Source organism: Cherax quadricarinatus, chromosome 7, assembly GCF_038502225.1.
Source record: "Cherax quadricarinatus isolate ZL_2023a chromosome 7, ASM3850222v1, whole genome shotgun sequence".
NCBI lineage: Eukaryota > Metazoa > Arthropoda > Malacostraca > Decapoda > Parastacidae > Cherax > Cherax quadricarinatus.
The window spans coordinates 63,125,834-63,151,178 of NC_091298.1; the positions used below are offsets into that span (position 1 = coordinate 63,125,834).

At 39.3% G+C, this 25,345-nt stretch overlaps 2 protein-coding genes across 6 annotated transcripts in view; one reads left to right on the forward strand and one right to left on the reverse strand.

The window, feature by feature from the left end:
- LOC128687056 (synaptonemal complex protein 1) overlaps nucleotides 1–25,345 on the forward strand; it is a 361,887-nt gene that overhangs the window by 187,424 nt on the left and 149,118 nt on the right. The window lies entirely within an intron of this gene.
- LOC128686930 (NAD(P) transhydrogenase, mitochondrial-like) overlaps nucleotides 1–25,345 on the reverse strand; it is a 46,285-nt gene that overhangs the window by 3,294 nt on the left and 17,646 nt on the right. For all 4 annotated transcript variants that reach the window (XM_070082607.1, XM_070082608.1, XM_070082609.1 and 1 more), the window contains 10 exons: nucleotides 25,320–25,345; nucleotides 23,899–24,086; nucleotides 19,870–20,025; nucleotides 15,994–16,408; nucleotides 15,154–15,315; nucleotides 12,533–12,686; nucleotides 12,201–12,399; nucleotides 11,532–11,698; nucleotides 1,854–1,991; nucleotides 1,082–1,302 (listed from right to left, as the gene is read on the reverse strand). The exon at nucleotides 25,320–25,345 is cut by the window's right edge and continues 97 nt beyond it. In XM_070082607.1, the coding sequence (XP_069938708.1) occupies nucleotides 1,082–1,302; nucleotides 1,854–1,991; nucleotides 11,532–11,698; nucleotides 12,201–12,399; nucleotides 12,533–12,686; nucleotides 15,154–15,315; nucleotides 15,994–16,408; nucleotides 19,870–20,025; nucleotides 23,899–24,086; nucleotides 25,320–25,345 (1,826 nt within the window). The remainder of the gene's footprint in view (nucleotides 1–1,081; nucleotides 1,303–1,853; nucleotides 1,992–11,531; nucleotides 11,699–12,200; nucleotides 12,400–12,532; nucleotides 12,687–15,153; nucleotides 15,316–15,993; nucleotides 16,409–19,869; nucleotides 20,026–23,898; nucleotides 24,087–25,319) is intronic.

Genomic DNA, 25,345 nt, shown 5'->3' on the forward strand with positions numbered 1-25,345 from the left:
ACAACTCTTAATATTAAAAAAAATATTTTCCTTAAGTATAACAGTAATCAGTGGAAAGCTTAACTGAATTCTCTACATATTTTATTAACATTCTTGCTTCATTAAATCAAGTCTGACATACTACACAAAATTTCATATTTTTTGCACAAGCGAGTCAAACGGCTGTGGGAAAACTAAAATCACTCAATAAATATGTAATTAATCTAATATTACTATTACTATTGAGGTATCTGTGGAGACAAAAAATGTTATCTATGGAGGCAAAGAAGGGAATGTATGAAAGTATAGTGGTACCAACACTTTTATGGGTGTGAAGCTTGGGTTGTAAATGCTGCAGCGAGGAGGTGGCTGAAGGCCATGGAGATGTCCTAAGGGCAATGTATGGTGTAAATATTATGCAGAGAATCTGGAGTGTGAAAATTAGGAGGAGGTGTAGAGTTACTAAAAGTATTAGTCAGAGGGCTGAAGAGGGGTTGCTGAGGTGGTTGGTCATTTAGAGAGAATGGATCAAAGTAGGATGACTTGGAGAGCATATAAATCTGTAGGGGAAGGGAGGAGGGGTAGGGGTTATATTCGACAACGTTGGAGAGGGTAAAGGAGGTTTTGTGGGCAAGGGGCCTGGACTTCCAGCAAGCGTGTCTGAGCGTGTTAGATAGGAGTAAATGGAGACTAATGGTTTTTGGGACTTGAGCTGTTAGAGTGTGAGCAGAGTAACATTCAGTTAAGGGATTCAGGGAAACCGGTTATTATAGATTTAGCCGGACTTGAGTCCTGGAAACGGGAAGTACAATGCCTGTACTTTAAAAGGAGGGGTCTAAGATATTGACAATTTGGAGGGACTTCTATGCTGTCGTATCTGAGCACCTATGCAAAGATAGTGATTATGTATGAGTGAGGTGAAAGTGTTGAATGATGATGAAAGTATTTTCTTGCTTTTTGGGTCACCCTGCCTAGGTGGGAGACAGCCGACTTGTTGAGAGAACAAAGAAAAAAAAACTACTAAGATGAAGTACATAATGTTATTTCCGCTACACATCTTCAATCTTTAGCATTTTAAAAATAAGAAAAAAAGACAACAAACCTCCAATAGCCACTGTGAGAGTGACGCCCATGAGAGCAGACATGGTAGTAGTTGCTCCTAACATTGAAAGTCCAACAGTGAGTGAGGGGTCTACCATATAGTAACCCATCGCTCCCACATTGGCTGCCAGAAGACCAGCATTCAAGGCATGGCGGCCAGGTAGGAGTAAGGGCGCAGAATCCAGAAGACCTTGCAATTTGCCATAAGCCACCAGTGAACCACTGAAGGAAGTCACATGTATTTATGTATGCACTGAGAAATATCACCAAATTATTTTAGATGTTGAATAATTTGTCCTACAAAAGTAGTGTAGAATGGAAAATGAGACAACATAGCACTAGATTCTATGATTAGCAACACAATAATGAATGAGTGAGGAAAGTGTGTTGCAAGTATCATGTGATCACAAAGAAATTTTTAAACAAGTTTTGGAAAGTATAAGACATGGAAGTGACAAAACAGAAAATGGGGGTTGGTGCAAAATGATGAGAGATCAGGCAAGCCAGCTTGCAAGAGCAGTTATTTTTATCTACCATACTTTCAGTGCTCTTCTTCTTTCAACAAACTGGCTGTATCCCACCAAGGCAGGGTGGCCCAAAGAGAAAAATGGAAGTCTCTCTTTTAAAATTTAATAATTTATACATTAGAAGAGGTTACTAGCCCCTTGCTCCCTTTCAGTCCTCTATGGTAACATAAATGACAGCAAAGGCCTAAGGTTTCATACACTGAACAACAATGATCTGCTCATACAAAAAGAAAATACAGTACATACCTGAATGTAACACCTCCAATGTAAGTTCCCAAGAAGAGAGCAGTTTTAATTGCATTGGCAGCAGGATCAGTGGCAAATTGTGGGAATTCATGCAAGAATGTGGATATACATGTCAACACAGCAGCAGCACCAACCAAACTGTTTAGGGGATAACATACCAGTCAGTTAATATAAATTACCTTCCCTCATAATAAAACTAAAATACAGCATAATAATAGTATGTTTATAGACTTAAATGTGAACTACATTAACAAAAACATTCTTCAGAGTACTCTGAAAATGTAAAAAAATTTAGCTTTATTTGACATTACATGTATTATACCCTCATAAAAGCTGGCCTTGCAGTGAGGGTTAGCACCCCTGGGATAACAATACTTTTTGTTGAAGTCCCCATGAAGTTTCTTATCCAAATTATTCCCGTTTTCTTTTACCAGTGTATCTGGCACATTCAACTATACAGTGGACCCCCGCATAACGATCACCTCCCAATGCGACCAATTATGTAAGTGTATTTATGTAAGTGTGTTTGTACGTGTATGTTTGGGGGTCTGAAATGGACTAATCTACTTCACAATATTCCTTATGGGAACAAATTCAGTCAGTACTGGCACCTGAACATACTTCTGGAATGAAAAAATATCGTTAACCGGGGGTCCACTGTATTGTATTTTTAATTGAGTTTAATAAATAAAAAAATATAACTAAAATACAGTAACCCTTGAGGTTAACAGCAGGTAAGTAGCTTTCAAATTTAAAGTGCTCTAACTAGATAAATAATTTTTTTAATTACCCTTGGCAATTAAAGTATAAACTTCTTTCAACACGCTGGCCGTATCCTACTGAGGTGGGGTGGCCCAAAAGGAAAAATGAAAGTTTCTCATTTTAAATTTAGTAATATATACAGGAGAAGGGGTTACTAGCCCCTTCCTCCCAGCATTTTAGTCGCCTCTTACGACACCCATGGCTTACGGAGGAAGAATTCTGTTCCACTTCCCCATGGAGGTAAGATAAAATAAACAAGAACAAGAACCTGAAAGAAAACCCAGAGGGGTGTGTACATTTTAGTCACCTCTTACGACACCCATGGCTTACGGAGGAAGAATTCTGTTCCACTTCCCCATGGAGGTAAGATTTTAGTCACCTCTTACGACACCCATGGCTTACGGAGGAAGAATTCTGTTCCACTTCCCCATGGAGGTAAGATAAAATAAACAAGAACAAGAACCTGAAAGAAAACCCAGAGGGGTGTGTACATTTGTGTGTAGTGTGACCTAAGTGTAAGTAGAAGTAGCAAGATGTACCTGAAATCTTGCACGTGTTTTTTTTTTCCAACAAACTGGCCATATCCCACCAAAGCAGGGTGGCCCAAAAAGAAAAACAAAAGTCTGTCTTTTTAAATTTAGTAATTTATACAGGAGAAGGGGTTACTAGCCCCTTCCTCCCAGCATTTTAGTCGCCTCTTACAACACCCATGGCTTACGGAGGAAGAATTCTCTTCCACTTCCCCATGGAGGTAAGAGGAAATAAACAAGAACAAGAACCTGAAAGAAAACCCAGAGGGGTGTGTACATCTATGTGTAGTGTGAACTAAGTGTAAGTAGAAGTAGCAATGTACCTGAAATCTTGCACGTGTTTTTTATTTTTCCAACAAACTGGCCATATCCCACCAAAGCAGGGTGGCCCAAAAAGAATAACAAAAGTCTGTCTTTTTAAATTTAGTAATTTATACAGGAGAAGGGGTTACTAGCCCCTTGCTCTTGGCATTTTAGTCGCCTCTTACAACACGCATAGCTTACGGAGGATGAATTCTGTTCCACTTCCCAATGGGCATAAGAGGAAATAAACAAGAATAAGAACTAGTAAGAAAATAGAAGAAAACCCAGAGGGGGGTGTATATATATATATATATATATATATATATATATATATATATATATATATATATATATATATATATATATATATATATATATATATATATATATATATATATATATATATATATATATATATATATATATATATATATATATATATATATATATATATATATATATATACAGTGGACCCCCGGTTAACGAACTTTTTTCATTCCAGTAGTATGTTCAGGTGCCAGTACTGACCGAATTTTTTCCCATAAGGAATATTGTGAAGTAGATTAGTCCATTTCAGACCCCCAAACATACACGTACAAACGCACTTACATAAATACACTTACATAATTGGTCGCATTTGGAGGTGATCGTTAAGCGGGGGTCCACTGTATATATATATATATATATTTTTATCACACTGGCCGATTCCCACCAAGGCATTGTGGCCCGAAAAAGAAAAACTTTCACCATCATTCACTCCATCACTGTCTTGCCAGAAGGGTGCTTTACACTACAGTTTTTTAAACTGCAACATTAACACCCCTCCTTCAGAGTGCAGGCACTGTACTTCCCATCTTCAGGACTCAAGTCCGGCCTGCCGGTTTCCCTGAATCCCTTCATAAATGTTACTTTGCTCACACTCCAACAGCACGTCAAGTATTAAAAACCATTTGTATCCATTCACTCCTATCAAAGACGCTCACGCATGCCTGCTGGAAGTCCAAGCCCCTCGCACACAAAACCTCCTTTACCCCCTCCCTCCAACCTTTCCTAGGCCGACCCCTACCCCGCCTTCCTTCCACTACAGACTGATACACTCTTGAAGTCATTCTGTTTCGCTCCATTCTCTCTACATGTCCGAACCACCTCAACATACATACAAACATACATATATACATATATATATATATATATATATATATATATATATATATATATATATATATATATATATATATATATATATATGTATGTATGTATATATATATATATTTTTTTTTTTTCAACAAGTCGGCCGTCTCCCACCGAGGCAGGGTGACCCAAAAAAAGAAAGAAAATCCCCAAAAAGAAAATACTTTCATCATCATTCAACACTTTCACCACACTCGCACATTATCACTGTTTTTGCAGAGGTGCTCAGAATAGAACAGTCTAGAAGCATACACATATAAAGATACACAACATATCCCTCCAAACTGCCAATATCCCAAACCCCTCCTTTAAAGTGCAGGCATTGTACTTCCCATTTCCAGGACTCAAGTCCGACTATATGAAAATAACCGGTTTCCCTGAATCCCTTCACTAAATATTACCCTGCTCACACTCCAACAGATCGTCAGGTCCCAAGTACCATTCGTCTCCATTCACTCCTATCTAACACGCTCACGCACGCTTGCTGGAAGTCCAAGCCCCTTGCCCACAAAACCTCCTTTATCCCCTCTCCCCAACCCTTTCGAGGACGACCCCTACCCCGCCTTCCTTCCCTTATAGATTTATATGCTTTCCATGTCATTCTACTTTGATCCATTCTCTCTAAATGACCAAACCACGTCAACAACCCCTCTTCTGCCCTCTGACTAATACTTTTATTAACTCCACACCTTCTCCTAATTTCCACACTCCGAATTTTCTGCATAATATTTACACCACACATTGCCCTTAAACAGGACATCTCCACTGCCTCCAACCGTCTCCTCACTGCTGCATTTACCACCCAAGCTTCACACCCATATAAGAGTGTTGGTACTACGATACTTTCATACATTCCCTTCTTTTCCTACATAGATAACGTTTTTTTGACTCCACATATACCTCAACGCACCACTCACCTTTTTTCCCTCATCAATTCTATGATTAACCTCATCCTTCATAAATCCATCCGCCGACACGTCAACTCCCAAGTATCTGAAAACATTCACTTCTTCCATACTCCTCCTCCCCAATTTGATATCCAATTTTTCTTTATCTAAATCATTTGATACCCTCATCACCTTACTCTTTTCTATGTTCACTTTCAACTTTCTACCTTTACACACATTCTCAAACTCATCCACTAACCTTTGCAATTTTTCTTTAGAATCTCCCATAAGCACAGTATCATCAGCAAAAAGTAACTGTGTCAATTCCCATTTTGAATTTGATTCCCCATAATTTAATCCCACCCCTCTCCCGAACACCCTAGCATTTACTTCTTTTACAACCCCATCTATAAATATATTAAACAACCATGGTGACATTACACATCCCTGTCTAAGACCTACTTTTACCGGGAAGTATTCTCCCTCTCTTCTACACACCCTAACCTGAGCCTCACTATCCTCATAAAAGCTCTTTACAGCATTTAGTAACTTACCACCTATTCCATATACTTGCAACATCTGCCACATTGCTCCTCTATCCACTCTATCATATGCCTTTTCTAAATCCATAAATGCAATAAAAACTTCCCTACCTTTATCTAAATACTGTTCACATATATGCTTCAATGTAAACACTTGATCTACACATCCCCTACCCACTCTGAAGCCTCCTTGCTCGTCCGCAATTCTACATTCTGTCTTACCTCTAATTCTTTCAATTATAACCCTACCGTATACTTTTCCTGGTATACTCAGTAAACTTATTCCTCTATAATTTTTACAATCTCTTTTGTCCCCTTTCCCTTTATATAAAGGGACTATACATGCTCTCCGCCAATCCCTAGGTACCTTCCCCTCTTTCATACATTTATTAAACAAAAGTACCAACCACTCCAACACTATATCCCCCCCTGCTTTTAACATTTCTGTCATGATCCCATCAGTTCCAGCTGCTTTACCCCCTTTCATTCTACGTAATGCCTCACGTACTTCCCCCACACTTACATTCTGCTCTTCTTCACTCCTAAAAGATGGTATACCTCCCTGGCCAGTGCATGAAATTACCGCCTCCCTTTCTTCCTCAACATTTAAAAGTTCCTCAAAATATTCTCGCCATCTACCTAATACCTCCCTCTCCCCATCTACTAACTCCCCTACTCTGTTTTTAACGGACAAATCCATATTTTCCCTAGGCTTTCTTAACTTGTTTAACTCACTCCAAAATTTTTTCTTATTTTCATTAAAATTTCTTGACAGTGCCTCTCCCACTCTATCATCTGCTCTCCTTTTGCACTCTCTCACCACTCTCTTTACCTTTCTTTTACTCTCCATGTACTCTGCTCTTCTTATAACACTTCTGCTTTGTAAAAACCTCTCATAAGCTACCTTTTTCTCTTTTATCACACCCTTTACTTCATCATTCCACCAATCACTCCTCTTTCCTCCTGCCCCCACCCTCCTATAACCACAAACTTCTGCCCCACATTCTAATACTGCATTTTTAAAACTATTCCAACCCTCTTCAACCCCCCCACTACTCTTCTTTGCACTAGCCCACCATTCTGCCAATAGTCGCTTATATCTCACCCGAACTTCCTCCTCCCTTAGTTTATACACTTTCACCTCCCTCTTACTTGTTGTTGCCACCTTCCTCTTTTCCCATCTACCTCTTACTCTAACTGTAGCTACAACTAAATAATGATCCGATATATCAGTTGCCCCTCTATAAACATGTACATCCTGGAGCCTACCCATCAACCTTTTATCCACCAATACATAATCTAATAAACTACTTTCATTACGTGCTACATCATACCTTGTATATTTATTTATCCTCTTTTTCATAAAATATGTATTACTTATTACCAAATTTCTTTCTACACATAGCTCAATTAAAGGCTCCCCATTTACATTTACCCCTGGCACCCCAAATTTACCTACTACTCCCTCCATAACATTTTTACCCACTTTAGCATTGAAATCCCCAACCACCATTACTCTCACACTTGATTCAAAACTCCCCACGCATTCACTCAACATTTCCCAAAATCTCTCTCTCTCCTCTACACTTCTCTCTTCTCCAGGTGCATACACGCTTATTATAACCCACTTTTCACATCCAATCTTTATTTTACTCCACATAATCCTTGAATTAATACATTTTTAGTCCCTCTTTTCCTGCCATAACTTATCCTTCAACATTATTGCTACTCCTTCTTTAGCTCAAACTCTATTTGAAACCCCTGACCTAATCCCATTTATTCCTCTCCACTGAAACTCTCCCACCCCCTTCAGCTTTGTTTCACTTAAAGCCAGGACATCCAGCTTCTTCTCATTCATAACATCCACAATCATCTCTTTCTTATCATCTGCACAACATCCACGCACATTCAGACTTCCCACTTTGACAATTTTCTTCTTCTTATTCTTTTTAGTAATCTTTACAGGAAAAGGGGTTACTAGCCCATTGTTCCCGGCATTTTAGTTGACTTTTACAACACGCATGGCTTACGGAGGAAAGATTCTTATTCCACTTCCCCATGGATATAAAAGGAAAATTAATAAGACCAAGAACTATTAAGATAAAATCAAAGAAAACTCAGATGAGTGTGTATAAATAAATGTGTACATGTATGTGTAGTGTGACCTAAGTGTAAGTAGAAGTAGCAAGACATGCCTGTAATCTTGCATATTTATGAGACAGACAAAAGACATCAGCAATCCTACCATCATGTAAAACAATCACAGGCTTTCGTTTTACACTCACTTGGCAGGACGGTAGTACCTCCCTGGGTGGTTGCTGTCTACCAACCTACTATTATATATATATATTATATATATATATATATATTCTTCTTCTTTCAACGTACCAGCCGTATCCCACTGAGGTGGGGTGGCCCAAAAGAAAAAACTGAAGTTTCTCCTTTTAAATTTAGTAATATATACAGGAGAAGGGGTTACTAGCCCCTTGCTCCCGGCATTTTAGTCGCCTCTTACAACACGCATGGCTTACAGAGGAAGAATTCTGTTCCACTTCCCCATGGAGATAAGAGGAAATAAACAAGAACAAGAATTAGAAAGAAAATAGAAGAAAACCCAGAGGGGTGTGTATATATATGCTTGTACATGTATGTTTAGTGTGACCTAAGTGTAAGTAGAAGTAGCAAGACTTACCTGTAATCTTGCATATTTATGAGACAGACAAAAGACACCAGCAATCCTACCATCATGTAAAACAATTACAGGCTTTCGTTTTACACTCACTTGGCAGGACGGTAGTACCTCCCTGGGCGGTTGCTGTCTACCAACCTACTACTATATATATATACCATATATATATATTACTCTAACTGTAGCTACAACTAAATAATGATCCGATATATCAGTTACATAATATATATATATATATATATACAGTGGACCCTCGCATACCGAACGCCGCATAGCGAACAATCCGCATACCGAACGCTTTGATCGCTAAAATTTTGCCCCGCATAGTAGACAAAAACCCGCTCAGCGCCCTTCGTCCGAGACGCGTCCCGGCCTGAGCCATGCTCACATGTTCCGCCGGTGGCATTGTTTACCAGCCAGCCTCCGCGGTAACATCCAAGCATACAATTGGAACATTTCGTATTATTACAGTGTTTTTGGTGATTTTTTTCTGGAAAATAAGTGACCATGGGCCCCAAGATAGCTTCTAGTGCCAACCCTACAGCAATAAGGGTGAGAATTACTTTGGAGATGAATAAAAAGATCATTGATAAGTATGAAAGTGGAGTGCGTGTCTCCGAGCTGGCCAGGTTGTATAATAAACCCCAATCAACCATCGCTACTATTGGTGGTACAGCTGCTGCTGCTGCTGTACCACCGTCAGCTGCTGCTGCTGCTGTAGTACCGTCTGCTGCTGCTGTAGCATCGTCTGCTGCTGCTGTAGCATCGTCTGCTGCTGCTGTAGCATCGTCTGCTGCTGCTGTAGCATCGTCTGCTGCTGCTGTAGCATCGTCTGCTGCTGCTGTAACATCGTCAGTTGCTGCTGTAGCATCGTCTGCTGCTGCTGCTGCTGCTGTAGCATCGTCTGCTGCTGCTGCTGCTGCTGTACCACCGTCAGCTGCTGCTGCTGCTGTAGTACCGTCTGCTGCTGCTGTAGCATCGTCTGCTGCTGCTGTAACATCGTCAGTTGCTGCTGTAGCATCGTCTGCTGCTGCTGCTGCTGCTGTAGCATCGTCTGCTGCTGCTGCTGCTGCTGTACCACCGTTGTTGGTGTGGCTTATTGAGAATACCAAGAAACAATTAACCCCAGAGGATTTGCCACCCAGGATAACCCAAAAAAGTCAGTGTCATCGAAGACTGTCTAACTTATTTCCATTGGGGTCCTTAATCTTGTCTCCCAGGATGCAACCCACATCAGTCGACTAACACCCAGGTGAACAGGAAAAATGCCTGGAACTAGTGCTCATATTGGTGAATTTAGAGCCAGCAAAGGTTGGTTTGAGAGATTTAAGAATCGTAGTGACATACACAGTGTGATAAGGCCTGTTCTGGAAGAAAATACCAAACAGGACCTGCAGTACTCAGGAGGAAAAGGCACTCCCAGGACACAGTGTCTCATCAGTCATTGCTGCATCTTCAATAAAGGTAAGTGTCATTTATTCTTCATTTAGTAGAGTAGTACATGCACAATATATATTGTGCATGTACTACTCTACTATTGTGCATGTATCCTTCTCTTTGTGTGTAGGAAAATGTATATTTCTTGTGGTAAAATTTTTTTTTTCATACTTTTGGGTGTCTTGCACGGATTAATTTGATTTCCATTATTTCTTATGGGGAAAATTCATTCGCATACCGAACATTTCGCATAACAACCAGCCCTCTTGCACGGATTAAGGTCGCTATGCGGGGGTACTTGGGACCTGACGATCTGTTGGAGTGTGAGCAGGGTAATATTTAGTGAAGGGATTCAGGGAAACCGGTTATTTTCATATAGTCGGACTTGAGTCCTGGAAATGGGAAGTACAATGCCTGCACTTTAAAGGAGGGGTTTGGGATATTGGCAGTTTGGAGGGATATGTTGTGTATCTTTATATGTGTATGCTTCTAGACTGTTGTATTCTGAGCACCTCTGCAAAAACAGTGATAATGTGCGAGTGTGGTGAAAGTGTTGAATGATGATGAAAGTATTTTCTTTTTGGGGATTTTCTTTCTTTTTTGGGTCACCCTGCCTCGGTGGGAGACGGCCGACTTGTTGAAAAAAAAAAAAAAAAATATATATATATATACAGTGGACCCCCGGTTAACGATATTTTTTCATTCCAGAAGTATGTTCAGGTGCCAGTACTGACCGAATTTGTTCCCATAAGGAATACTGTGAAGTAGATTAGTCCATTTCAGACCCCCAAACATACACGTACAAATGCACTTACATAATTTTTCGCATTGGGAGGTGATCATTAAGCGGGGGTCCACTGTATATATATATATATATATATGCGCTTGTACATGTATGTGTAGTGTGACCTAAGTGTAAGTAGAAGTAGCAAGACGTACCTGAGACCTTGCATGTTTATGAGACAAAAAATAGACACCAGCAATCCTACCATCGTGTGAAACAACTACAGGCTTTCGTTTTACACTCACTTGGCAGGATGGTAGTACCTCCCTGGGCAGTTGCTGTCTACCAACCTACTACCTAGGAAAAATAAAAACAGTTAACAAATACAGTGGTACCTTGGGATATGAACTTATTTCGTTCCAGAAGGTTGCTCGAGTGCTGATACTGAACAAATTTGTTCCTATACTGAATAATGTAATTAGATTATTATAATTATTCAGGTTTTGAGCTGTTAGTATCCCGAAGTATCACTGTACTACTAATATGACTCCTGCTGTTAACAGCAGACATTTACAGAAACTCTAAAAAATAATTAAAATAGTGACGTATGTACCTGTGGAAGGCAGCTACTAGCTGTGGCAGGTCAGTAATCTCAATCTTTTTAGCAATAGTGGTACCAATAATTCCACCCATGCCTGCTGCAACACCCATTTGCATCAACACTGGATTTGATGGTACAAGCTGGCCTATCGTTGCAGCAATGCCACCAGATACACCAATCTAAGCAGATAATGGTACAAGAAATAAATAACAAAAATAGCTTAAAAATCTTTCATAAAAATAATCGGTAAAATTAAAGGACGATATAGTTCACTAATATGAAATCAGAGTTAATACCTTATTTTAACAACCTCTCAAGTGTGTCATTTTTTAAATCACTTTTGTATTAACCTTTCTTTATTCCCCTTTAATGCAAGAAAAAAAAGCAAACTAATTCTCAGATTCATATTAAGTAATTTGACTTATGTTTAATGAAACAAATCAAAGTTTTTTTACCTAATTTCTCTCCATTGTGTAAAATCTAGCACAGCCATGTGACAAATTCTGAGACCTTTGCATTCATTTGTTGATATAAATTGCCACATATACAGTACTTAGATGAATTCTTTATTTTTATGCAACCAATCCAAAACTTAACTCGCATTAGAAGATTCAGTTCTCAAATTGCTTCTATTAACGCACCATTAATTTTCCTCAAAAGAGCAAAATGATAATATCCCACCATTCCAAGAGTGTTGCCCAGTCTGCAAGTCTTCTGGTTTGAGAGTCCTGCCAGGGCACCAACACAGCAGAGGGAGGCAGCAAGGTAGGCCATCTGGTGACTCTCTGTGTAACCACCAGCAGCAGTGGCTGCATAACCACCAATAAAGGTAGCAGCAGGAATGGCATACAAGTAATTGAATTCTGGAGGGTCAGTTGGCCTGTACAAGTAAAAACAAGTGAAGACACTCATAACTTTTATTATACCAAAAAAATAGTGTTACTTTATTCACTGTACAAGTAAATAAATTTTAAAAGTAATATGGCTCTTTAAAATTAAGTGATCATACATACCGTTTGAACATGTCCAACATTCTCTGAGTAACAATAAATCCACCAAAGATGTTAATGAAAGAGATAAAGGCAGCAGATGCAGCTAGGGCTTGGATGATGTTCGAAGGATAGTAACCTCCACCCATCAGCAGCAGACCACCCACAGCAGTGATCCCTGTAACACAGATTGGCTTTTATATTCCTTGTGGCATCATGCAAGAAGCTTCTGACTTTCAAGGCATTACTTCAGTGCAATATGTCTTGATATTAGGAAGCTAATAATAGCTAAAAATATTTATACACAGGGTAGTAGTTCAGTGGACCCTCGAATTTCATAATCCCTTTTCTGAATGTAAAACTATATATATTTTTTTTTTTTTTTTAACAAGTCGGCCGTCTCCCACCGAGGCAGGGTGACCCAAAAAAGAAAGAAAATCCCCAAAAAGAAAATGCTTTCATCATCATTCAACACTTTCACCACACTCACACAATCACTGTTTTTGCAGAGGTGCTCAGAATACAACAGTTTAGAAGCATATACGTATAAAGATACACAACTATAGTTATTCTCCATAAAATGTATTTTTTGTTAATATTTTTGGGTGTCTGGAATGGATTAACTGGATTTACATTTTTTCTTATGGGAAATATAAGCAAAAAATACATTTTATAGAGGATAACTATAGCTTTACACACAGAAAAGGGATTATGAAATTCGAGGGTCCAATTTACAAACAAATTATCATGAATCAGAGAAATATTGCAACATGCACACAATTACCCAGCAACACAAGGAAATGTGTGCAATATTGTCAGGCAAGCTGTAAAAGTTCCAATTTAACTATGTGTGGTGTGAATATAATGCAGAGAATCCGTAGTTTGTAGGTTAGAAGGAGGTGTGGGTTAAAAAAAACTATTATCCACAGGGCTGAGGAGGGGTTATTGACATGGTTTGGACATGTAGAGAGGAGGGAATGAAACAGAATGACAGAGTGTATAAATCTGTAGTGGAGGAAAGGCAGGGTAGGGGTTGGCCTAGGAAAGGTTGGAGGGAGGGGGTAAAGGAGGTTTTGTATGTGAGGGGCTTGGACTTCCAGCAAGCGTTCGTAAGCATGTTAGGTAGGAGTGAATGGAGACAAATGGTTTTTAGGACTTGATGTGCTGTTGGTGTGTAAGCAAGGTAACATTTTGTGAAGGGATTCAGGGAAACCGGCAGGCGGACTTGATTCCTGGAGATGGGAAGTACAGTGTTGGCACTCTGAAGGAGGGGTATTAATGTTGCAGCTTTATAACTGTAGTGTAAGCATGCCTCTGGCAAGACAATGATGGAGTGAATGATAATGAAAGGTTTTCTTTATCGGGCCACCTGCCTTGGTGGGAAACAGATGGTGTGTTAATAATAAATAGTTTATTATTGGAACCCACACTTATGCTTTCCCACTAATTTACTGTCATTGAAATAACCTTTGTATTTAATACAAATATTTATAGTGAGCAGAGTAATATTCAGTGAAGGGATTCAGGGAAACCGGTTATTTTTATATAGCCGGACTTGAGTCCTGGAAATGGGAAGTACAATGCTTGCACTCTACAGGAGGGGTTTTGGGATATTAGCAGTTTGGAGGGATATGTTGTGTATCTTTATGAGTATATGCTTCTAAACTGTTGTGTTCTGAGCACCTCTGCGAAAACAGTGATTATGTGTGAGTGAGGTGAAAGTGTTGAATGATGATGAAAGTATTTTCTTTTCGGGGATTTTCTTTCTTTTTGGGTCACCCTGCCTCGGTGGGAGACGGCAGACTTGTTGGAAAAAAAAAAAAAAAAAATTATAGTTCTTTGCTATTATAATAATATTATCAATCATCATTCACAATGTATTTTAAAGGTTGTACAGTATGAAATGGTCAGATGCTGAAAGACTGAATACAATTCTGAATGATGAATTGCCAAACAGATTGATGCACTGGAAATTCAAATGGCCATGCTGAAACAGGAACATTGCCAAATTCTGGCTATGGAAAAGGAATTCCCTAATATTTAGTGCTTACACATTATTTGTTTGGGGTGTGATATTGGCAATAACATTATTAGCAGGCAAATTTCATTAAGTGTTTTGCCAATTAGTGATCCTTGTGCAAACAGTTCAATAGAATTTTTTCATTCATTAAATACTTAGGTATTCACTATCACAAAATTGATTATCACACTAGTCAGGCAGCTGTCTTCCCTTAAATTTTTTAATTAGTCACAACCCTTGCCAATTTATCACACATTCAAGAGCAAGCTTTGAGCAAATGTCTATGTACCAATTTGTTAAGCTTATTTAAGCCTTGTTAAGCAAGTACAATGTCTGCACTTTAAAGGAGGGGGTTTGGGATATTGGCAGTTTGGAGGGACTTCTGAACTGTCATATCCGAGTGCCTCTGCAAAGACAGTGATTATGCAAGTGAGGTGAAAGTGTTGAAAGAATGATGATGATTGTATTTTCTTTCTTTTTGGGTCACCCTGCCTCGGTGGGAGATGGCTGACGTAAAAAAAAAAAAAAAAAAAAAAAAAAAAAAAAAAAAAAGGGTACACAAAATTTATCTAGATCAGCTCTTATTATACCATCAACTCCTAACAGAAGTTTATATGAAACTCACCCGAAATGGCATTTGTAACTGACATGAGTGGAGAGTGGAGAGCAGGAGTGACAGACCAAACTGTGTGATAGCCCACAATTCCAGCCAAGGCAAATGTGGTCATCATCTGAGTCATGGCAGCATTGGGCGAGCCCATGCCCAAGCTCACCAAGCTACCCAAACCTGTGAATAATTACATTAAAGGGGTAGTGTGCAAACTAAAAGTTATGTACAGGTTGTTTTAGCATTGGGATCTGTTTGAAAATATAATATCGAACATTCATAACTTGCTACATTTTTTTTAAAATGCAATAACTACAGTTTCCTATAGCTTTATGGTTCTTAAGAGTGAGAAAAAAATATTTGCTCTTATTTTCGTTTCTGGTTTACAACACTTACTATTAACATCAGCAAATTCAAGTCTTTAATTTTAAAATTCTGAAGATGAACAAGACACTAAGTTGAAAATTAATTGGCAACTACTGTAATGCTATTGTTGATTCTAATTATTTACACTCCTCCAATAGCCCTGTTAAGTGACTCCAGCAAGCAGCAAGTTGAGAGATAGGGCTAAAAGCTGAGACTCAACCCCTGCAACCACAAATATTTAAGCACATATACCCATTTCTGAAGCAGCTTTAATTCATTACATACATTGCTAAATTTGGCATCTCCTCTTAGTGGTTACAATAAATTTCCCCAGAAGAAAAAATGCATATGCCCCTCACTGATTTATGGTCCAGAAACATACCATTAACATTTCAGTACAGCATCATTAAATATGCACTTCCAAGGGTGTACCCAGCAATGTAAATTTCTATACAGTTAAGAACACAAATTTAAAATTATGTTCGTACTTGCCTGAGGTATAAATGAGAGCATCCTTAAGGGTCAAGTTGAAGTAATTGGGTGGGGGTGGTGGTTCCTTCACTACAGCTGCTGTACTTGCCACCACTGTTGGTGAAGGCTCAGGGGGAGGAGGAGGTGGCCACAGCATCTTGCCATTTTGCAATACTATGGACCCTCTCACTACTTCATCATCTAAGTTAATATTAAAATGATCTTTATCACCAATGGAGAGCAGGAACTTAGAGATGTTATTGCCATACAAAAATGAAGCTTGAGTGGCTAGACGTGATGGCAGGTCCGTCAGTCCAATGTGAGTGACATCTTTGTAAACCGATACCTCACCAGGAACAGTCGTTTCAATATTGCCTCCACTTTCTGCAGCCAAATCTACCACAACTGAACCAGGTTTCATGGCCTCAATATGTTCCTGAAGAAAAAGTTTTCTTAATAGGCATTCTGAAACATTTGAAGTGTTGTTTCATTCCTGTCCTAGATTTGTACTCTCTAACACCTTTATGTAAGAAAGGTAACTACTAAATGTTCTTGACAAACCAGCAATTAATACCTTTGAATATTCACAATGAATATAAGTTTATTTATACACAAATTATACAACTAGATTGACTATTAAAAATAAAGGTCTTTGCACTTACAGCAATATAAAATGAGATTCTAAGATAGAAGATGTAAATACTGAAGGGCAAAGAAAACAAGAATAAGACATAGAAAAGTTATATGGCCATAAACTATAAATTGTAAATACAATAATGCTGTTATTCCCAAAAAGTGTTCTACATAAGACCACTTAGTAATGTTATAGTATACAAAATGGGGAAGAGTAATTAGTGGGGTTCCACAAGGATCAGTTTTAGGACCAGTATTGTTTCTGGTTTATGTGATAAGATAAGATTTCGTTCGGATTTTTAACCCCGGAGGGTTAACCACCCAGGATAACCCAAGAAAGTCAGTGCGTCATCGAGGACTGTCTAACTTATTTCCATTGGGCTCCTTAATCTTGTCCCCCAGGATGCGACCCACAAAAGTCGACAAACACCCAGGTACCTATTTGCTGCTAGGTGAACAGGACAACAGGTGTAAGGAAACTTGTCAAAATGTTTCCACCCGCCGGGAATTGAACCCGGGCCCTCCGTGTGTGAAGCGGGAGCTTCAGCCACCAGGCCCCGGGCCATTACAAATGGGATTCAGATATATCCCAGTCAGCTGATGATGTAACACAGCCTCTCTTCACGTAGCGACGTACTCTTTTACCGATGACTCAGACTTATGACAGGCTCTCTGACCAGTATACATACCTAAATAATGTATATTAGAGATGATTTTCTCTATTCTGTTTATTACAATATCCAGTACATTACTATATAAACATTTAAAAATATACCAGAAATATTATACATGGGGCAAAGGTGACATTAAAACAATATCAAAGACAGCTGACACAAACCTACTATCATTACAGTATGCTTCTCACTTAGCAACGAATTCGTTTACCGACATGATCTTAGGAACAGAACTCCGTTATTAAGTGAGGAAAGGCTGTACGAGGAGAATAATAACAGATATAAGGATAAGTAGTAGGTTGGTAGACAGCAACCACCCAGGGAGGTACTACCGTCCTGCCAAGTGAGTGTAAAACGAAAGCCTGTAATTGTTTTACATGATGGTAGGATTGCTGGTGTCTTTTGTCTGTCTCATAAATATGCAAGATTACAAGCATGTCTTGCTACTTCTACTTATACTAAGGTCACACTACACATACATGTACACGTTTATTTATACACACTCATCTGAGTTTTCTTTGATTTTATCTTAATAGTTCTTGGTCTTATTACTTTTCCTTTTATATCCATGGGGAAGTGAAATAAGAATCTTTCCTCCGTAAGCCATGCGTGTTGTAAAAGTCAACTAAAATGCCGGGAACAATGGGCTAGTAACCCCTTTTCCTGTAAAGATTACTAAAAAGAATAAGAAGAAAATTGTCAAAGTGGGAAGTCTGAATGTGCGTGGATGTTGTGCAAATGATAAGAAAGAGATGATTGTGGATGTTATGAATGAGAAGAAACTTGATGTCTGGCTTTAAGTGAAACAAAGCTGAAGGGGGTGGGAGAGTTTCAGTGGAGAGGAATAAATGGGATTAGGTCAGGGGTTTCAAATAGAGTTAGAACTAAAGAAGGAGTAGCAATAATGTTGAAGGATAAGCTATGGCAGGAAAAGAGGGACTACAAATGTATAAATTCAAGGATTATGTGGAGTAAAATAAAGATTGGATGTGAAAAGTGGGTTATAGTAAGTGTGTATGCACCTGGAGAAGAGAGAAGTGTAGAGGAGAGAGAGAGAGATTCTGGGAAATGTTGAGTGAATGCGTGGGGAGTTTTGAATCAAGTGTGAGAGTAATGGTGGTTGGGGATTTCAATGCTTAAGTAGGTAAAAATGTTATGGAGGGAGTAGTAGGTAAATTTGGGGTGCCAGGGATAAATGTAAATGGGGAGCCTTTAATTGAGCTGTGTAGAAAGAAATTTGGTAATAAGTAATACATATTTTATGAAAAAGAGGATAAATAAATATACAAGGTATGATGTAGCACGTAATGAAAGCAGTTTGTTAGATTATGTATTGGTGGATAAAAGGTTGATGGGTAGGCTCCAGGATGTACATGTTTATAGAGGGGCAACTGATATATCAGATCATTATTTAGTTGTAGCTACAGTTAGAGTAAGAGGTAGATGGGAAAAGAGGAAGGTGGCAACAACAAGTAAGAGGGAGGTGAAAGTGTATAGACTAAGGGAGGAGGAAGTTCGGGCGAGATATAAGCGACTATTGGCAGAAAGGTGGGCTAGTGCAAATATGAGTAGTGGGAGGGTGAAGAGGGTTGGAATAGTTTTAAAAATGCAGTATTAGAATGTGGGGCAGAAGTTTGTGGTTATAGGAGGGTGGGGGCAGGAGGGAAGAGGAGTGATTAGTGGAATGATGAAGTAAAGGGTGTGATAAAAGAGAAAAAGGTAGCTTATGAGAGGTTTTTACAAAGCAGAAGTGTTTTAAGAAGAGCAGAGTATATGGAGAGTAAAAGAAAGGTGAAGAGAGTGGTGAGAGAGTGCAAAAGGAGAGCAGATGATAGTGGGAGAGGCACTGTCAAGAAATTTTAATGAAAATAAGAAAAAATTTTGGAGTTAAAGAAGTTAAGAAAGCCTAGGGAAAGTATGGATTTGTCAGTTAAAAAACAGAGTAGGGGAGTTAGTAGATGGGGAGAGGGAGGTATTAGGTAGATGGCGAGAATATGTTGAGGAACTTTTAAATGTTGAGGAAGAAAGGAAGGCGGTAATTTCATGCACTGGCCAGGGAGGTATACCATCTTTTAGGAGTGAAGAATAGCAGAATGTAAGTGTGGTGGAGGTACGTGAGGCATTATGTAGAATGAAAGGGGGTAAAGCAGCTGGAACTGATGGGATCCTGCCAAGTGAATGTAAAACGAAACCCTGTAATTGTTTTACATGATGGTAGGATTGCTGGTGTCCTTTTTTCTGTCTCATAAACATGCAAGATTTCATGTACGTCTTGCTACTTCTACTTACACTACACACACATGAACAAGCATATATATACACACACCCCTCTGGGTTTTCTGCTATTTTCTTTCTAGTTCTTGTTCTTGTTTATTTCCTCTTATCTCCATGGGGAAGTGGAACAGAATTCTTCCTCCGTAAGCCAGGCATGTCGTAGCAGGCGTCTAAAATGCCAGGAGCAAGGGGCTAGTAACCCCTTCTCCTGTATACATTACTAAATTTATAGAGAAAAACTTTCATTTTTCTTTTTTGGGCCACCCTGTCTCGGTGGGATACGTCCAGGGTGTTGAAAGAAGGATAAAATTCTTACCCTTTTAATTAGAACTGGAGCCTTCTTTCCAGGGATGAGAGCTGTTGAAATGATAACATCAACTTCTTTGGCTTGTTTTGCAAACAATGCCATCTCTGCTTCAATAAACTCTTTTGACATCTCCTTTGCATAACCACCTGTACCCTCACCAGATTCCTGAATATAATTTATAATGAAATCTGTTAATTATACAATAAATGCTTGTAAATTAAGAGAGATAACACCCCACTGTACATGTGGCATCTTGTACATTAATAATTATTAGTGGAGAATTTACTAAGAATGGTTTTGTGCACTGGATGGCAATCTTTACTGTGTTCTACTCCGATACAACAGTCTAACCTGCTGGATGGAATACACTTGGGCCAGGACATTCAGAACTTTCAAACAAAGTACATGTAGATAATTTGAATTAATGTAAATTTTACAGGCCCAAAAGTGCAAGCATCGTACACTAAAAGTACTCAAGCAATATTCTTAAATAATGACTCCGGTGTGTACTGCTTCATAAAATTAGACCTCTGAGAAGGAATCCTATATTAAGAAAGATGCAGGATTTGCTTAATGATGATTTCCTCTCTAAAAAAGATATCATTCAACTTAAACTGGACATGTTAAAAAGAAATGCGCAACTTTTGACTTACTGAACCCAATTTAATTGATTTTGGACTTTTAGACAAAATTTTTGTCCCAACAAAATCTGAAAACACCAAAATTGTCAGTTATCGTTGTGGTTCACTGGGTAAATTGATTTTGGCAATATAAACACAAATGCAGTATAATGTGATCCTTTATTGACTACGTTTCGCCCACACAGTGGGCTTTTTCAAGTCACAAACAGAACTACCTGGGGTGGAAGGAACGCGAGTATTTATAGTCCGGCTGAGGTCAGGTGAAGAATGCTGCATCTGATGATGTACCGAGTGGGGTTATAGAGTCTAAAAACTTGGGTAGCTTGGAAAGGAGATTGGATAAGTTTGTGAGCAGACCTTCTACAGTGTTCTTATGTGGGATAGCGATGAAGAAGTTTCTTGGCAAGTGGTTCAGCTATGTTATAGAAGCCACTATTCTGGTTGAAGTTGTCGGATGTAGAAATAAGTGATGATTCCAGGATTCTTCGGTATTGAGTGTTGTCTTCTGTGGCGATAAGTCTTGAGTTTCTGTAGTTTATCAAGTGGTTGTGTGAATTACGGTGTTGTACGCAGGCATTCCTTGTGTCGTCAGACCTGCTTGCGTATTGGTGTTCTGAAATACGTGTTTGGAGGTCCCTTGATGTTTCGCCCACGTATAACTTGTTGCAGTCATTACAAGGGATTATGTATACCCCTGCAGAGGATGGAGGCTTGTCCTGCCTACTACTGGTGATGTCCTTGATGGTCGTGGTTGTGGAGGTAGATACTTGGAATGATGTTTTGGCAAAGATGTTGGAAACATGTTTGGCAATGGAGTTGGTGGGAAGGACTATGTATCTCTTCTCGGCAGTGTCTTCTCTGGGTGTGTTGAAGATGTTTAATGCTCGCCGTCTGCAGTCTCTGATGAAGTGACGAGGATAGTGGAGTTTAGAAAATATTTGTTCAATTATAGTGCATTCTTCCTCAAGGAACTCGTTGCTGCAGATTCTGAGTGCACGCAGGAAGAAGCCTATAATTACACCACGTTTGGTTTTGGTGTCGTGGTGAGAGTAGAAGTGGAGAAGATCGTTTTGGTTGGTGGGTTTTCGATAGACTTTAAAACGAAGTTCGTGGTCAGCTTTGCAGAGCAGGACATCAAGGAAAGGAAGAGTGTTGTCGATTTCTTCTTCAAGTGTGAACTGGATTGAAGGCTCGACCTGGTTGAGCTTGTCTTGGAGAGCTTGAACGTTGAAGCGTTTAGGAGTTATGAGGAGAATGTCGTCAACATAACGGAGCCAGGTGACAGACGAAGGAATAATGGTGGAGAAACGTTCGGCTTCTAGATGTTCCATGTATAGGTTCGCCAGGACTGCACTGAGTGGCGAACCCATGGGTAGTCCAAAAGTCTGCTGAAAGAGGTGATTTTCGAAAGAGAAACACGTAAAGCCAACACATAGTTCAACAAGGTCGATGAAGTCGCTGGCTGGAATGGGAAGATCAAGTGAATCGTCAATTTTCCTGCGCAAGAGATCGATGGCTTGTGTAGTAGGTACTTTGGTGAATAGGGAAGTCACGTCAAGGCTGGAAAGTTTCTTGTTCCTGATGTTGATGTTGCGAATGCGATTGAGAAGATCACCTGAGTGTTTGAGATGTGCTGGACTGATAGTGCCCAAGGAACATCTAGAAGCCGAACGTTTCTCCACCATTATTCCTTCGTCTGTCACCTGGCTCCGTTATGTTGACGACATTCTCCTCATAACTCCTAAACGCTTCAACGTTCAAGCTCTCCAAGACAAGCTCAACCAGGTCGAGCCTTCAATCCAGTTCACACTTGAAGAAGAAGTCGACAACACTCTTCCTTTCCTTGATGTCCTGCTCTGCAAAGCTGACCACGAACTTCGTTTTAAAGTCTATCGAAAACCCACCAACCAAAACGATCTTCTCCACTTCTACTCTCACCACGACACCAAAACCAAACGTGGTGTAATTATAGGCTTCTTCCTGCGTGCACTCAGAATCTGCAGCAACGAGTTCCTTGAGGAAGAATGCACTATAATTGAACAAATATTTTCTAAACTCCACTATCCTCGTCACTTCATCAGAGACTGCAGACGGCGAGCATTAAACATCTTCAACACACCCAGAGAAGACACTGCCGAGAAGAGATACATAGTCCTTCCCACCAACTCCATTGCCAAACATGTTTCCAACATCTTTGCCAAAACATCATTCCAAGTATCTACCTCCACAACCACGACCATCAAGGACATCACCAGTAGTAGGCAGGACAAGCCTCCATCCTCTGCAGGGGTATACATAATCCCTTGTAATGACTGCAACAAGTTATACGTGGGCGAAACATCAAGGGACCTCCAAACACGTATTTCAGAACACCAATACGCAAGCAGGTCTGACGACACAAGGAATGCCTGCGTACAACACCGTAATTCACACAACCACTTGATAAACTACAGAAACTCAAGACTTATCGCCACAGAAGACAACACTCAATACCGAAGAATCCTGGAATCATCACTTATTTCTACATCCGACAACTTCAACCAGAATAGTGGCTTCTATAACATAGCTGAACCACTTGCCAAGAAACTTCTTCATCGCTATCCCACATAAGAACACTGTAGAAGGTCTGCTCACAAACTTATCCAATCTCCTTTCCAAGCTACCCAAGTTTTTAGACTCTATAACCCCACTCGGTACATCATCAGATGCAGCATTCTTCACCTGACCTCAGCCGGACTATAAATACTCGCGTTCCTTCCACCCCAGGTAGTTCTGTTTGTGACTTGAAAAAGCCCACTGTGTGGGCGAAACGTAGTCAATAAAGGATCACATTATACTGCATTTGTGTTTATATTGCCATTGTGTCGGTATTTTATACCATTTATTTCCAAATTGATTTTAAACAGAAGCCCACTGTTTCTGGAAATGCCCATTATGATTACAGTTATAAAGAAACAGTCTCATCATTCAGATTTAACTGATAACTGGCATTATTGGACATCCTCTCTTTAAGCAGCCATAAAAATACTATTATACAAATGCAAAAATCACTATAAAGGGGACTGAAAAAAGCATAAAATCACATGTAATTGTACACATCCATACAATATTGCTTGGATGTTTATTATTTTATCACTATCAGACCTTTATTTAAGGCATTTCCAAAACCTCTCTACTCTATTAAATTTAAGATAAATATTTTGAACAAGAATAGTGTATCACAAAAACTATCATCTTCCCTAATAACCAGACAATGCCACCCTATTTTTTCCCTCTCTAAAGCTTTTTGTTTTCGTAAGGATATTAATCAAAGTTCAATGTAAATTAAGAAAAATTTAAAAAAACAAAAAACAAAGAAACAAGAACCATTATAGTTAAGAGCATTTAGGAAACTTGCCTCAACATGGACTTCCAAGAACTCTGCTCCAAAAGATTCAACTTGTTCTTTGACAGCTGCTCGAGTGTCAAAGGCACGCACAATGGCACCCATATTTTTAGCTTGTCCAACAGCAGCCAGACCTGCTACACCACCACCAATGACCAAAACTTTAGCAGGAGGAACCTTGCCTGCAGCTGTTATCTGACCTGAAAGTATAATGCCATCATGAATGCTTCTACAGTAGTTAATGAGTGTAGCTGATGCCCTCTCATATTTTATCCTGGCAAATGCTAGCATTTCTCAACCTTCCAAAATTTTCTGAAGGAATTTTGACACTGCACAACATGATTTCAGGAGTATTTTATTAAATGTTAAGTGGAGTAAAGTTTCTGAAAGCACTTCAATTCAGTTTTATATATGTACTATACTGAAAATACTGCATCAGTGATAATACCAACACTTATATGGAAGAGGCTGGAGGCAGTGGAAATGTGTTTGAGGGCAATGTGTGGAACTCGCTTATATATATGGCTGCAAGGGTCAAGTCTTAGCACCTGGTCTCGCTTCTCAATTTCCAGCTTGCCAGATTCACTCCCTCCTTCCTTTCGGGCCTTATTATACCTGCTCTTAAAGCTATGTATTAAGAATGCCTCTACCACTTCTTCACCAAGATCATTCCACTTTTTGACCACCTTGAGGCTGAAGAAATACTTCCTTAAATCCCTGTGGCTCATCTGTCTAACTTCCAGCTGTGTCGTGGAGTTCTCGTTTCTCAAAAAGCCCGTCCCTTTCTACCCTATTAATTCCCCAGAATATTTTATATGCTATTATCATATCTCCTCTGGTTCTTTTATCTTCCAATGTCACTAGATGTAATTCCATTAGCCTCTTCCCACACCCCATAACTCAGGAACAAGCCTTGTTGCATACTTCTGCACTTCTCCAGTTTCTTAACATGCTTCCTCAGGTGCTTTATCCTCACTTTAGATATTTAGCAACTTACATCTTATTGAGCAACAGAGTCCCTCCTTTTGAGTGATTCACTACTGCAAGCACTAGACACACTGTAGAGTCTTCAGTTTGTCAAACTGCATCAAGTATTCTTCATCACTGCTGCCTTTCTTCTTTATATATAATGATACTTAATTCCTCCTTACCAGTCAAAAACTTGTCTATTTTTCCTATGGTGACCGAGCTTGAAGTTATAAAATCAACCTAGTGGACTGCAATGAACTTAGCTATATTATTTACTTTCTATAATTCTGGTACATCTTACAAGTATACTGGAAGAGAATATCAAACTTATGGCTACCTCTCTACTGCCAAGGCAAAATAGCAAAGCAGAAAATACAGGAAACTGAGGTGATGATAAAATGCTGGTTACATTGGCTCAGTACAACAGGTCCACACTACAACTTCCTCTTTCCAAACAAACTTGCCTGTGAAGAAACGGCCAAAGTGATTA